Source organism: Herpailurus yagouaroundi, unplaced genomic scaffold (genome assembly GCF_014898765.1).
Source record: "Herpailurus yagouaroundi ecotype Mexico unplaced genomic scaffold, PumYag 222, whole genome shotgun sequence".
Taxonomy (NCBI): Eukaryota; Metazoa; Chordata; class Mammalia; order Carnivora; family Felidae; genus Herpailurus; species Herpailurus yagouaroundi.
In genome coordinates, this window is record NW_024412453.1 from 18,124,310 (window position 1) to 18,139,084 (window position 14,775).

The window sequence follows — 14,775 nt, forward strand, 5'->3', positions numbered from 1 at the left end:
GCGCGGGGGCGGCGCGGAGGCGGCAGCGACGGCGCTGGGGACCCGGCGGCGCCCTCGGCTGCTCTCGCTCGGCTCTCGTCGACTCGGACTCGGGCTCCGGCTCCGGCTGCGGCGCCGCCCCCGCGCCCGCCCCTTCCCCGCCTCCTCCGTTCGGCCGCCCCCGCCCCGGCCACGGCCCTGCCTCGGCACCCCTCCAATCCCGGGCGGAGGCTGCGGGGCCTAGGGACGCCCCCCTCGGTCTTGCCCCGACTCTGGGCAGCCTCCCTGGCGCCAGCGCCTTTGCCTCCTGTTCCAGGGGCATTTATTGAGCACCTACTGTATGCGTGGCACCAAGGCGGGCTGTGGAGGTGGGGGAAGGAGTGGAGAAAGGGTCTTCAGGGTGAGGAACCGCACACAGCGGCCAGAGGGTAAGAACAAGAGCCACAGCTCTGCCCACCATCCTCAGGAAGTTTCCCCCGCTACACACACACACACACACACACACACACACACACACACACCCCGGTGTCCCTGTGTCAGGATCCCTCCTGCACCCAGAGCTGCCCTGGCCCAACAGAGTCCCAGGATGGTCCAGAAGACAGAAAGAGGAGTTTGAAAGTGACAAGGCAGCAGCCCTTCCCTATATTCTGGAGGCTAGTGACTGGGCAGCGCCCTGGCCCTCCCAAGGAGACTGTGTGGACCTGTGCTGGGCACGTCCATTAAACATTACCCCCCACACTCCTCTCTTACCCTGGGCCTCTCACTTGTGCCCCTGGTCATCCCAGGCAGAGATTAAATGTACTGAGGCCTTTGGCCTCTGACCTCTGGCTGGTGACCAGTGCTCACAGAAGCTGTTCCCAGGAGCTGACCCCTGTGATCTCTGCCCCAGCCCTCCCCTCCCTCTGTCCTTCTCCCCTAGCATCTAGCCGTCCCCAGCAGGAGTACCCCTTCCCCCAACCAGACAAAAATGACAACAGAAAACCATTTATGCTTTGTTGTGGCTCTGAGTACACTTTATCTGGAACAACCCCAGGGTGCAGATCAGGGAACCAAGTTCTAAAGAGGAATGAGACCCAGGCGAGGTTCCCTGGCTCCTCTTAGGGCAGGGCTGTGAGATGCCAAGTCCACACTTTACCACCGAGCGCTTCCCCAGCCTTGGATACAGGAAGACAGCTGAGCTGCAGGCTCCCCCTCAGCCTGCCCCTGCCCCTTCCCAGCCTGCCCAGCCCCCTGCACATACCTGGTTCCCCGGGCTGAGGCTTAACCAGCCCAGGCAGTTCCCCATGGGGACAGAGGCAGCCTCAGCTTGGGCCTAGTGCTTGCTGCTCCTTCTCCCCTCTCCAGTGCCCTCAGCCTGGGCTCCCAGCCTCCGCCCAAGCACAGAGCCCTCCTCTGGGCAGCCTCCTGGGCTGCAGCCCCTTGGGTGTCCACACCCCAGCTGCTGCCCCTAAAAGCCACTTAGGCCAAAGCTGCATGGCTGCTTCCCCACCCCCACCTCTAAGTTCCTGGCTGATGCCGCCATAGGCGTCTGTCTGCTTTTCTGTCCAGAGGCTGCCTGTCTGGCCTGTGACTGGCCTCTCCGGACCCAACCTGGTGCTGCTGCTCCCGGTGGCTGTGAGGATGGGTGTGGCAGTGCTGTGTACTATATAGTATTCCTGATGGGGCTTAGGGGTCACCCCATAGCAACCAGCACCAGCCAGGACCTGCCAGGCTGTAGCTTGGGGTCACACCAGCATCTAGGGAGGTGGCTGGATGGGAGCCCCCCAGGCTGGGGGCAGAGAAGGTAGGAACCCCTGGTCCTCCGGGTTGGGAAGCTTGGACATCTCCTCCCCCCCCCCCACCCCACCCACACACATAGGACAGACACTCCCAGGATCAGCCACTGGCCCTCACTGCCTCCCGCAGCCCAGGACTCAGCCAGTGAGTGACGATGGATAGGAACAGACCACCACGGGAGGGAGGCAGACCACCACGGGAGGGAGGCGGAATCAGGGGTGGGTGGTCATAGTCAGGGGCCTGGAACACTGCTTCACAGCATAACAAAAGGCAACAAAGTAGAGTTAATAAGGGAGGTAGGTAACACCCCAGAATAAAGGAGAGCTGCAGGTTAAGTTCCAAAGGGGGAGCAGGAATGGGGAAGAGGAGCAGGGGAAGAATGGGGGCCTGACAACAGAGGCAGGGAAGACAACCCAGCTGCTCTCCTGGGCAAACTCTCCCATGCCCTTCCTCCAGCCTCTGGCTGAGAGAGAAAAGCAAGACAGAGAAACAAACCGAGGGAACAGCATGGACAAAGGCTCAGAAGAGCAGACAGAAAGGTGTTCAGGCGCTGTAAGCTGTTTGGGGTCTCTGGCGAAATGGGCCAGAGAAAGTGATCATCTAGGCTGGCAGCAGGGGGAGGTCAGGTGGGAGGTGATCCCCACGCCCCGAAGCCCTCATCCCACTCCTGCCACCTTGCCACACAGGCCTTGTGACAGGCGGAGACGGAGACCTTTCCCGGGGATTCCCTCCGCAGAGGGTCCACCTGGGGTGTGGGTTGGCCTGGGGCTCCACTGGTGGGGAGGGGGCTTTCCTCCGAGCTCTGGCTACCTCCCAGGGGCAACGCCCCCAGCGATGGGCGGAGCCTGGGCCTGGGCGGGGACTCTGGGCTGTGGCAGTGGGCTGAGGCCTGGTCCCGAGCCAGAGGAAGGGTCGGGGACCCGTCTGTGGGGTGGAGACATTAGTCTGACGCCCCGGTAATGGCCCAGAGCTTCCCGGGCCGGCGCTGCCTCCCTAATGGGCATTAATGGCCCCAGGGGATGATAGGACCTCGCTTATGGCCTCCTCCCTCGGACTACGCCAGGCTTCTCTTCAGAGCTCGAAACTGGAGCAGGCGGGGGACCAGCGCGACGGAAACTGTGATGAGAACGAGAGACCCGGAGACGAGAAGGGGAGAGAAGGGGAGAACCGCGACGACCACCGAGGGAGGCAGCGCAGGAGCCCGCCCACCCGCTCTGGGCCCGCCCACGCCCCTGCTCCCAGGGAGACTGCAGCCCGAGAGAGCAGCCGCGCAGCGCCACCTGCTGGCTGTCGCTGGGATCGCTTCATCCGAGGGGCTGGCCCAGGCCCCGCCCCTCTGGCTCCGACTCGGTTCGGCCTCCCGGGCTGGGTGGAGATTAGAGCGGGAGCGACGCACTAGGGCTCCTTGTACTGCAGGGGCACGGGGGTGCACGTAGGTGGTGGGCAGGGAAGCTGGGCCTCTGCCAAGTCCCTAATCGGGGAGTTTCACCTTGGACCTGGCACCAACCTCTCTGGACTGGGGTACCTCCAGGCCTCGTGAAATCTAGCGTCTCACCAAGGGTTCCGGCACTTGTGACCAAACATTTACAGGCCACTTGGCACCAGGCGCTGCTGAGCACTGGGGAAACATCGCTTAGATCCAAGGGCAAGCCCAGGACTGGCACAGCCCTTGAGGAGGGCATTTAAACACGGCCTGAGGCCCCAGAGTCCTTCTTCAGGGTGGACCGTGGGGCTGTTCTGGAATCTGCCCAGAGTTCCTGCTCTCTGTGTGAGGGAGGGGAGGGAGCAATGAGACCGCGGGACAGGGCAGCCTTAGACTTTGTGCACGTGGCACATGGATTTCGTGCCATCAGTGGTGGAGAGCCCTTGAGGTGTTGTGCACAGGACACGCGTGTTGTGAAAGACCAAGTTTGGCAGGAGTGGACTTGGAGTGCAGAGAGTGTGTTGACCTGAAGAGTCAGGTGGCTGCCCCTCCCCTCAGTGCAGATCCTGGAATCAGAGTCAGTAAATTTAGGGGTTGGTCGGGGCGCCTGGGTGGCTCAGTGGGTTAAGCGTCTGACTTCGGCTCAGGTCATGATCTCGTGTCTTGTGACTTCCAGCCCCGCGTTGGCCTCTGTGTTGGCAGCACACCGCCTGGAGCCTGCTTCGGATTCTGTGTCTCCCTCTCTCTCTGCCCCTCCCCTGCTGTCTCTCTCTCTCCCTCAAAAATAAAAAACATTAAAAAATAAATAATAAATAAATAAATAAATCCAGGGGTTGGTAAGAATTGGGAGGGTGGAGCAAAAAAGAGCACCCACGTTAGGGGACCACGTGGGGAGAAGGATGCATCCAGGAGATGAGGAGTTGCCAGTAAGGAGAGACGGGGGCTTCCAGAGGCCAAGGGGAATGTGGGGGCCAGTTCTAGGTGGGCCTGTCGAAGTTAGCTGGCCCAACAGGCATGGGACCACCCCTCCTCCAGTCCTTGCTGGGTGCCCCAAGGGAACACCTTGCCAAATGGCCAAGGGAGGGCTCCGGGAGGCTGACAGTATCAGGGCACAGCAGACAGGCACTTCAAGGTCTGGTCCAGAACAGTTGTGGGAGTCAGAGCCCATACTGAGGAGGGTTAATGAGGGAGCAGAAGGGTGGAGGGGCCCTGGCACCTGTGAGCAGGATCTATAAGGGGGCCCAGGTGGAGGGAGGTCCTTATTCAAGATGGCAGAGCACATTTACATGGGGCTTGGAGCCAATAACTGGAAATGTGGAGAGGATCAGAGGGGGAAGAGTCTCTGGGGAGGCAAGGGGCCTTTCCTCCCTAGGAGGAGAGGGTGGCCTGAAGAAGGGGTACAAAGGAGATCGTGGCTGAAATGAAGCCGGGAGATGGGGGAAAGGCTGGGTGGGCTGCCAGGGCTCCCGAACCTGGCCAGGGGCCACAGTGAGGGGGGGCACTTACAGGGCTCCTGGGAGGCTGAGGTGGGGGCTCTCGCTCTCAGCTGGTAGGGTATGAGTGCCTACTCTCCTTTCTGGTGGATGGCATCAGGACCCAGGGGCTGACTCGTGCCTACCTCCCATGAGACCTCTCCCATCCTGTGGGACCCTGGGACCTGGTCTGATGACCCCACCCCCAAATAGGAGGGGCAGTACTGGCAGAGAAGGGAAAAGGGGACCTAGGCCCCAGCAATGTCTCTGCCTCTGTCCCCCCAGCACTTACAGTTGGGAGATGGTTAGGAGCGGGCATCCCTTGGCCAGAGAGAAGGCTCCTGATATTTGCCAGGGCGTGGGTGCAGCTGTTTGTGCCCTAGAGCTAGATGCCAAGTACACATCACAGAGGAAAGGGGTCACACATGGGGACACATGAACCAGGCAAATTTATTGACCAGTCGCTGTGAGCCCTAGAGAACTAATGTATTCTGCCTGGGTCAGGAGAAAGGGCATTGCCAGCAGGGGTGGTGCTCAGGATAGCCCTGGAGACGTGGGGTCCGGCGAACGCGGTTCTCTGGGCAGACCGTGGCTGAACAGGAGATTCTCCAAAGGCTCTAGAAAGAAGAGCAGGACCTCGAGGACAGGGCTGTGCGCCCTCCACTACCCACCCCCCACACAAAACGTCCCCAAGGCTGGAAAGGGTAGGACACTCCAGGGAAGCCTTTCTCCCTAAGGAGTGGGAGACAGGAGAGTCGTGGGGTGCCTCGTGGGCATGTGAGTGGGCGCACCGGGCTCAGATCTCCCCAGACGTCCTCGCCCCCTTCTCCCCACGTACCTGGCCTGCTCCGCGGAGGAGCCCTGGCTCCAGTTCCGGCGCGCGCTCGGGGTGGCGCCAGCTCCAAGGCGCACTGACCCGGAGCCCTGCGCGCGAGTGCCTTCCGGTCTCCAACAGTTCCCGAACCCCAGAGGGCAGCAGAAGAGCACCTCGGGGGACGGGCGCCGGAAGGAGGGTGTCTCTGGCAGATGGCTCCTGCGGGGACGCGCCCAGGCCCTGGGTGTCCGAGGCAACGGGTCCGGCAGCGAGCGCGCGGCGATGCACGTAGGGCGAGCGGCGCAGCCCCATGAGCAAGCCCGCGGCGCGGCCCACCGTGTGGTAGCGGGGACTCGCCACGTGCTTGTACCAGGCGTCAGCGGGCAGCGACAGCAGCAGCAGCAACAATGCGAGCACCGGCCGGCCCGCAGGGCCCCGCACCCCCGTGCCCCGCGCCAGGATGCTCACGTGCACGGCCGCCCGGCGGGGCAGGCCAGGAACTAACGCAACCGGGTCTCGGCGCCCTGCGGGGACTGCGGCGGCGTCGGGGAGCCAGAGCGCCGTGGATCCGACTATAACCGCTCGCGGGCCCCGCCCCTGCTCGTCCGGGCGGTACCCGCCGGGCTCCCAAAGGAGGGAGAAGAGAGGCCCGGGCTGCCACGGCAAGGACGTGGGTGGGTTATCAGAGCACCTTCTCTGAGTGGCGGTGGGCCTTCGGCCAGAGCTCATCTTGACGATCCGCTGGGAGCGCCCTTGTCGTCCCCTCCCCCAGGGAGCTGCTCTGCTTCCTCCTCCCCCCAAGGAGAATGGGTGCCCCCTTAACCACAGCTCTTGCAGGTTGTACACTGAAGAGGAAAGACGGAGGCTGGAAGAGCCCTCTGCATCATTCAAGAACCCTCTGTGGATCTACTTCCCGGAGGGCTCTCTTGTCCTCACCTACATAGCTCTTCAGTCTGTCCCCTACTCCTTCCTCTCCTTTCCCACCCTCGATTCTGCCCACCAACCCATTTCCCAGCTGCAGCTGGATGCTTGCAACCACGAGTTTGGCCACATGGGGCCCTCCCTGAGGTGGTTAGTGGTTCCCTAGGGCTTCCAGAATCAAGAGGAAGCCCCTCTCATCCGGCAGCCCTGGCTTGGGCAGGATGAGGCCCTGTGGCCCTCTAGCCTGCTTTCTGGTCCCGATTCCCCCCACCCAAGACCATTTCCTCTGGCCAGTCTCCATCCTCTTTCTGCTGTACCCAGCAACCAGTGATTCTGCCCACCTCTGCACTTCTGTGCCTGGAACATCCTTCCCTTCCTTGCCATCACTCAGGATCCCGTCTACATGGCCCTCGTGTGAATAGTCGCCGAGTATTCCTTCCTGGCTACAGGGGTTTAACAACCCCTTCCAGAGGGCAGAGCCCGACCCGTTCTTGCCAGAGCCCCAGCCCAGGAAGGATGCAGCCCTCAAAACAATCCGACTTCACCGCACCCCCAGCAACCACAACATTCACCTAACACCTTCTAGATTCCAGACACCAAGGATCCTGAAATATCTTATTTTTATCTCCTAACAATGCCATGAAAGTAGGATGATTATTTCTTTTAAGTTTGTTTATGTGAGCTATGCACCTAGAGTAAAGCCCAAGGCGGGACTTGAACTCAAGACCCTGAGATCACCTGAGCTGGGATCAGGAGACAGACGCTTAACCGAGTCACCTAGGCGCCCCAAGGTTTTACTTTTTTAAGTACTATTTACACCCAATGTGGGGCTCGAACTCACAACACTGAGATCAAGAGTCACGTGCTCCAGTGACTTGAGCCAGCCAGGCGCGCTGAGGAGGGTCAATTATTGACCCCATTTGCCAGTGAGGAAGGTTAAGGCACCACGAAAATGCACTTGTTTGGATCACACCTGCTGGGTAACGGTGGGGCGAGTGGGCTCCAACCTAGATCCCCAGGTTGGGGGTCTGAGCTGAAGTTCTTGACGGAAACTGTCCCTCACCCTCTGCCTGTGTCTTTAGCAAAAGGGAAGGGGTGATTCTGGGAGTTGGAGGGAACAGAGCCTGGGCCAGTCCTTCCTCCCAGGTCTCCGTGTCAAGGGACCATCGTGGGGCTGTGGGGGCAGAGGATGGCACCTGCTGAAGGGAGGAGGGGCCCGACACGGTTCTGGCAAGCTCTGGGGGGCAGTCAGAAGCAGCAGCAGCCCTCCCCACAGGGCCCTGCAGAACTGGGGGGGGGGATGTGTGCCGTGCTTGGTGGTGGGGGTGTGGGGCAAGGGTGTGTGTCCCAGTCTCTCCTGTCTGCTTCTTCATTTGCAGACTGGGAATGATAATGGCCCCTCATCAGCTCGCTGTGAGCATGAACTCAGGCGTGGGTGTTGGGGCCATGCCTAGCACACAGCAGCTGCTAAAAAAATGGTTGTGCAGGGGAGCCTGGGTGGCTCAGTCAGCTAAGTATCTGACTTGGGCTCAGGTCACGGTCTCGGGGTTCACGAGTTTGGGCCCCACATCGGGCTTTGTGCTGACAGCTCGGAGCCTGGGTTCTGCTTCCGATTCTATGTCTCCCCTTCTCTGCCCCTCCCCTGCTCACGCTCTGTCTCTATCAAAAATAAATAAAAACATTAAAAAATTGAAGGGGCGCCTGGGTGGCTTAGTCAGTTGAGTGACTACAGTTCAGGCCATGATCTCACGGTTCAGGAGTTCAAGCCCCGCGTCGGGCTGTGTGTGACAGCTCGGAGCCTGGAGCCTGCTTCGGATTCTGTGTCTCCTTCTCTCTGTACCCCTCCCCGACTTGTGCTCTCTTTCTCAAAAATAAACATTAAAATTTGTTTTAATTTAAAAAATAAAAATTAAAAAATGGTTGTGGCTGTTACCGTCCCAGAGGCTGACCTGCCTCCTAAACTGTTGGTAAAACACTCTGATGGAGGGGTGGCGGGCGCAGAGGGAGCCGTGGGCGCACCTGGAGGACCACGGGACCAGGGAGCCTCACGGAAAGCAGCCTCCCCCGGGGCACCATAAGGGGCCTGGAGAGCCACCGGGAGTGTGCGGTGGGCAGGCACCACGGCACGACGCGGGCTGCCAGGGTCCTCTGACGCTGCACATCCTTGCTTTTAAGGGTACTTGGGGGCTCCTGGAGCCCCCAGGGATCGAAGGGAGGCGTCAGCATAGGATCACCTGTGGCTAGGCGGCAATACAGTCTCTGTGGTGGTTAGAACACTGAAGTCCAGCTACAAGTACCAGCACAGACAAATCCCCAAAGCACGACGGCTAAAGAGAGGAAAGTACTCTGCACGATGATATTCGGTATCTGAAGTTAATACCCGAGCCGCTTGTCCTGCTTTTTTATAGCTGTGAAGCCGAGAAGGAAAATGTCATGGTGGGAACAGGGGACGAAGGCCAGGCAGAGAGGAAGCGGGGCTCCTATCAGGTGCAGGTGTGCAGAAGGCCTGGGGGGAGGGAGCCCAGGGCCAGGTGGGGGGAGCGAAGCACACAGTAGTCCTGGGGACTCCCAATTTAGGGTACGGAGGGGGGCTCTGTGCCCTGCCCAGCCCTGAACCCAGGGACCCAGTGACAAAGGCCTCTGCCCCTCTCCCACTAAGGGTCTGGAGCCAAAGCTCCACCGTGGGAGGAGGGGAGGAGGTGACAGGTCCATGGCCATGAGAACTGACTCTCCTCTGTGGGGCTTGCCTCTCCCTTCATCCACCCAACAGCCTCCTGGAAACCAAGGGAAAGTGGCTTTGGCCTGTTTCCGCACCACCTTTCCCGCACAGGCACCAAGCCCTCCTGGGCCAGGACATCTTCCTGACACTCAACCTCAACACTGGGCACAGAGCCTGGCCCCGACAGGGACTTCCAGCCTAAGGATGCGGTGATGGAGCAAATTTCTGTTTCGTCTTATTTTTCATGTTGCATTTATTTATTTTCAGAGAGAGACAGAGAGTGTTAACTGGGGAGGGGCAGCGAGAGGGAGACACAGAATCCAAAGCAGGCTCCAGGCTGTCCGCACCGAGCTCGACGCGGGGCTGAAAACCTTGAAGCATGAGATCATGACCTGAGCTGAACTCAGACGCTTGACCAACTGAGCCACCCAGGTGCCCCTGTCTTATTATTTTTAATTACTAATTTCTAGTAAGGTAATTTACATTATAAATTAATGCCACCAGGAGAGGAACATTAAAGGCGTCCTCACCACCCCGCCTGCCGTTCACATCCCAGTCCTGCTCTGCAGATGTAGGTGTTCACAAGTCCCCCAGCTGTTTCTTCTAGTTTTACCCCCTATTTAAAAATCGTAAACTTAACTGCCATTCTAAAAATCAGTGCGTTTTTTTTTTTGTCTCGAGAGAAAGAGAACACAAGCAGGGGAGAGAGAATCCCCAGCAGGTTCCTAGCTCAGCACGGAGCCCAACGTGGGGCTCAATCCCACGACTCAGGGATCCCGAGCAGAGCAGAAATGGGAGTCAGACGCTTGATCAAGGGAGCCACCCAGGCCCCCCCCAGTGGTCTTTTCAAGGAGGTGTAACATACTTTCAGTGTGCACATCTAATAACTGCATTTGTTAGGGATGCATACATCTGTGTGCCCACAGCCCAGATCAAGAGAGCAAAGACTTCAGCTCCCCAGGAAGCTCCCTTCGCCCCCTCCCAACCAGAAGCCCCCAGCAAAACTGATGGCCACATCGGGGCTCCTCACCCTTGGCACTGCCCGCATCTGTGGGGGCTGCCCTGGGCACTGTCAGACGTGTAACAGCATCCCTGGCCTTAACTCATCTGTACAGGCAGAGTAACAGCCTCTCCCCAAGCCGTCTGCACCCCACATATCCTGGAACCCGTGCACTCTTACTGGATAAGGGGACAGAAGACTGAACTTGCAGACGAAATTAGAAATTAGGCAGGCTCATCAGTTGACCTTAATATAAGCAGATGGTCCTGAATCATCCACGTGAGCCTAGCATCATCACATCGGTCCTTTAGTGTGGAAGTCCTTTAGTGAGGGGTCAGGGAAGGGGTGGGGACGACGCCAAGAGGCTGGCATGATGCAATTTGCAGACACGGGGGGGGGGGGGGGCGCCTCTAAGGCTGGAAAAACGAGGAAACGGATTCTCATCAGAAGGCGAGGACCCCACCTGCACCTTGGTTTTATCCCAGTTGAGACTCATTTAGAACTTCTGAATTCCTTAACTGTGAGACAAGGGATGTGTTGTTTTAAGCTGCTAAATTTGTGGTGATTTTTAACAGTGGCAACAGGAAACTAATGAACCAGGAGATGCCAGTAACGTTCCCAACGTTCCCACCCTGCTGTGACCACCACAAATGCCTCTTTGGGGGCCAAACTGCCCCCAATTGGGAACCACAGACCCTTAGATTATAAACTGCTGCTTTCCAAAGTATCTGTTGCAGGCAGCACCAAAAGGCTTCCTACAAATTCAGATGAAGCTTCGGCCCTCTTACACCCCGATAAGCCCACTTTTCATCCCTCCGTCCTTCTACTAGGATTTTATCACAACTTTTGGCTAACTCACCAGTCAGCGTGCACATTATCATGGCCGTGTAAATCGTTTCGCTGCTAAGCCGAGTAATGTACTATGGTTAGGTTTCCTTTCTTGCCGAATGCTTGTCACTTTTGTTTCTCTGCTTGTTTCTCTGTAGGCTTATTTTGCTATTTTCCCCCAAAGGCTCTGAGAGATAGGTCGAGCTCTTTGCAGTAACTTTTCCGGATTCTCAAGCACGTGAGGGCACCCGATGAGTACCGTGTTTTCTGGAGGCCTCCCTGTGGGAGGTGGCAGCCTCCTGCTCCAGACTGCATACCCCTCTCTTCTCACACCTACTCAGGAGTCTCCCCCCAGGCACCATCCCACACTTTGCTGTCACTCTCATCTGGCTTGAAACCCGTGTTCTGGATGCCAGATCATCTTCCAATGGATAGTCCCTAACATTTTGGAGACGTGAACCCTCTGGTAGCTTCATGTGTGCTAAATACGTTGTCCCTTTTATGGCAGTGGCTTTATGCCTAGTGGAAAGATTTTTCTGGGCATAGAAGGTGTGCATGGATATCCTAGTCCCTCAAAAATTTGACAGAATTTCCAGCTTCCCGTGTTCCAGGAGTAAAGACTGATTCTCCATCCTTCCAGGGTCTTCTCCCTCCTCACCTCCCCCTCCTTCAAGCTCTGGGGTGGGGGTGGGGGAATCTTCACTTGGTCTGCAGCCCTCCTGTTTGCCTCTGCCGTGCCTGATGATGTCACTCGCGGGCGGCCTTTCTTCCTTGCCTGGGCCCTTTCAGTATGGAGACTTGTGTCCCTGAGCCGTGGCCTGTGTTACCTTAGTCTTTCGTAATTTGCCCCTCTCGGTTTTCTGTGTTCTCTCCGAAGTTCCTATTAATTACATATCGTACCTTCTAGAGTAAGATTTCCATCCTCTTGGGGCACCTGGGTGGCTCAGTCCGTTGAGCGTCCGACTTCGGCTTGGGTCATGATCTCACAGTCTGTGAGTTCGAGCCTCGCGTCGGGCTCTGTGCTGACAGCTCAGAGCCCAGAGTCTGCTTCAGATTCTGTGTCTCCCTCTCTCTCTCTGACCCTCCCCCGTTCATGCTCTGTCTCTCTCTGTCTCAAAAATAAATAAACGTTAAAAAAAAAAAAGTCACAGCTACTGTTATTAAAAAAACAGGATTTCCATCCTTTTTATTTTCCATCTGTTTTTTTGTTCTGCTTGCCAGATTTCTTTTAACTGTATCTTCCGATTTTGCTCTTGAATTTTTACTTATGTTTTTAATTTCTAGTAGCTCTTTCTTGTTCTGATTTGTTTGGTGCTTGTTATCGTTCAAGGCATCTTATTCTCATTTCATGGAAGCGGTATCTTTTCTGGAAATATCAAATAGAGCTCTTTTTTTTTTTTTAAATGTTTACTTATTTATTTTGAAAGAAAGAGAGATCAGGGAAGGGACACAAGGAGAGGGAGACAGAGAATCCCAAGTAGGCTTTGTCAGTGCAGAGCCTGATGCCAGGGCTCAAACACACAAACCATGAGATCATGACCTGAGCCACCCATGCGTATGTACGTATGTATGTATGTGTGTGTGTATGATGTATGTTTGTTTATTTATTTATGAATGAATGAAGGCTCCACACCCAACATGGGGCTGAAACCCATGATCCTGAAATCAAGAGTCATGTGCTCTACCAGCCAGGCACCCCAAATACAGCTCTTTCTAAAAACCTTCCTTTTGCTCTCTGGGTTGGCTTATTCTGGTCTATCTTTCACACTGCAGGTTCTCCTTCTAAGTCTAGAGATCTGGCTGCCTGTCTGTCCCCATGTATGCGTGAGACCTGGATGCCCTTTGTGTGGGGGCATGGCTTCACTGTAGGAATGGCTTTTCCTTCTGCAAAGCCGTGGTCAGTGAAGCTTTTCTCTGGGGCTGGTCAGTTTCTCCACTGGAAAGTCTCCTATTGAGAGCACGTGGTGGGACGGAAGGGATTGGATACAGTCATCAGGGCAGGGTAGGAGGGCCCAGGTCCCCGGGTTCATGCACTGACTTGCAGACACTGCAGTTTTTAGTCCCCCGCCTCAGCTCGCCAGCAGTGAAACTTATCAGGGTTCCCCCCAAAGGTGTTAAGAATGTTTTGTAAAATAAGTCACTCCATCATTTTCCTGTCCTAAAGTTTGTTTATGTGTTTCACTAGCTGTTTCCTCCCTTCCTGTTCTCTTTGCACTTGTGGATTGAAAGTGTTTTATTCCTTTACTGTCATTTCAGTGGGCTTTCATGAGAGTCGGACGGCAACTGCATGTGGCCAGTCCACCAGATTTATTTGGTGTGATGATCCCTGTCTACAACTGAGGAAGCCAAGGGTTTGGTGAGCCAATCAAGTTTGCCAGCAAGTAAGTGGCTGAAGGGGGGTTTCCAGCCCATTTCTGTCTGATTCTAAAGTCCAGGCTTGGGGTGCCTGGCTGGTTCAGTCGGTGGAGCACATGACTCTTGATCTCGGGGTCGTGAGTTCCAGCCCCAAGCTATGTATGGCACCTACTTAAAAAATAAATAAATAAAAAGAGGGTCATCTGGGTGGCTCTCAATCTCAGGGCTGTGAGTTGGACATGAAGCCTACATAAAAAAAAGGGGGTGGGACGCCTGGGTGCCTCAGTCCGTTAAGCGACTGACGGACTTCAGCTCAGGTCATGATCTCACAGTTCGTGAGTTTGAGCCCCATGTCGGGCTCTGTGCTGGCAGCTCAGAGACTGGAGCCTGCTTCGGATTCCGTGTCTCCCTCTCTCTCTGCCCCTCCCCCGCTGGCACTCTGTCTCTCTCTCTGCCTCTGTCAAAAATAAACATTTAAAAAAATTTTAAAAAAAGAAGAGAATAATTAAAAATAAAGTCCAGACTCGTTCCCTACAACACACTGCCTTTTTTTTTTTTTTAATTTTTTTTTTTCAACGTTTATTTACTTTTGGGACAGAGAGAGACAGAGCATGAACGGGGGAGGGGCAGAGAGAGAGGGAGACACAGAATCGGAAACAGGCTCCAGGCTCTGAGCCATCAGCCCAGAGCCTGACGCGGGGCTCGAACTCACGGACCGCGAGATCGTGACCTGGCTGAAGTCGGACGCTCAACCGACTGCGCCACCCAGGCGCCCCCACACTGCCTTTTTTATACAAGGTTTCAGATTTGACTCGCCTCCTTCGATGACGTAAGGGAGGTCTGGAGTGTGCCTGGCCTCCAAGGGCAGGGAGGAAGCCCCGGTATTCACCACCATCAATTCAACAAACTTGCGCTGATGCTGCTCCGCGACAAGCCCCCCCCACCCCGCCCCGGCTCCCCCAAGCTCAGCAGGGTGTGCCCAGTCAAGAGCACGTGGTTCCCTGCCTGATTTTTCCATAAGGATTGGGGGAGACAGTCCCTGGCTCGGAGATGGATGTCTTTTCCAATAAAGATTTGCAGGAAACTCTTACTTAGACAGGTGGTGGCGGTGCCTGGCGAGCAGGCCCGTGTGTGTTCCAAACACAAGCGGTGAGGGCTGGAGAGAAATGCTGGGCTCCCGAGACGAGAGCCTAGCTTATAAACTACGGGCCGTCGCGTTAACTCTGCATTTTGCAGCGACACGGGAGAGCGCTTGCACGCGTGTACGGCCCATCCACAGCAGGGGCACACTTACACTGACCGTCATCCGGGGTCGCTCGGACACTCGCACCCGTCCGGCGGCGCTGCGTGTCCCCGCGCGAAGAGCTTTGGCCACGGAGCCCTTGCGCAGCCCTGCTCTGGCCCGCGCGTCTCGCTGGGGCGGAAGTCGCGGCGCGCGCTTCCGCCGGGCGGGCCCGTTGCTGGGCGGGGCGCTGACGTCGCCCCGGA

General features: G+C 56.9%; 3 protein-coding genes across 3 annotated transcripts in view; 1 reads left to right on the forward strand and 2 right to left on the reverse strand.

Moving 5' to 3' along the window:
* NHERF2 (NHERF family PDZ scaffold protein 2) overlaps positions 1-1,279 on the reverse strand; it is a 12,498-nt gene extending 11,219 nt beyond the window's left edge. The window contains exon 1 of the mRNA XM_040459412.1: positions 1,220-1,279. Coding sequence (XP_040315346.1) covers positions 1,220-1,264 — 45 coding nt within the window. The 5' untranslated portion in view covers positions 1,265-1,279. The remainder of the gene's footprint in view (positions 1-1,219) is intronic.
* Positions 1,280-5,080: 3,801 nt separating this feature from the next.
* On the reverse strand, positions 5,081-7,190 carry NPW (neuropeptide W). Its single transcript, XM_040459422.1, has 3 exons — positions 5,723-7,190; positions 5,489-5,683; positions 5,081-5,267 (listed from the first exon to the last, which is right to left on the reverse strand). The coding sequence occupies exons 1-3, from the start codon at positions 6,191-6,193 to the stop codon at positions 5,151-5,153; spliced, it is 783 nt and encodes a 260-aa protein (XP_040315356.1). The 5' UTR covers positions 6,194-7,190; the 3' UTR covers positions 5,081-5,150.
* A 1,175-nt stretch (positions 7,191-8,365) lies between these two features.
* The window catches only part of ZNF598 (zinc finger protein 598, E3 ubiquitin ligase), a 22,234-nt gene continuing 15,824 nt past the window's right edge, over positions 8,366-14,775 (forward strand). Inside the window, exon 1 of the mRNA XM_040458687.1 lies at positions 8,366-8,410. Coding sequence (XP_040314621.1) covers positions 8,366-8,410 — 45 coding nt within the window. The remainder of the gene's footprint in view (positions 8,411-14,775) is intronic.

Bases quoted from the DNA above. Each gene is read 5' to 3' on its own strand.
- NPW (XM_040459422.1), bottom strand. From the start codon at position 6,193: ATGAGCTCTGGCCGAAGGCCCACCGCCACTCAGAGAAGGTGCTCTGAT. The intron at 5,684-5,722 runs GTTGCCTCGGAC...GCGTCCCCGCAG, and splicing joins GCGCGCTCGCTGCCGGACCC to GAGCCATCTGCCAGAGACAC. The intron at 5,268-5,488 runs GTACGTGGGGAG...TCTTCTTTCTAG, and splicing joins TCCTCCGCGGAGCAGGCCAG to AGCCTTTGGAGAATCTCCTG.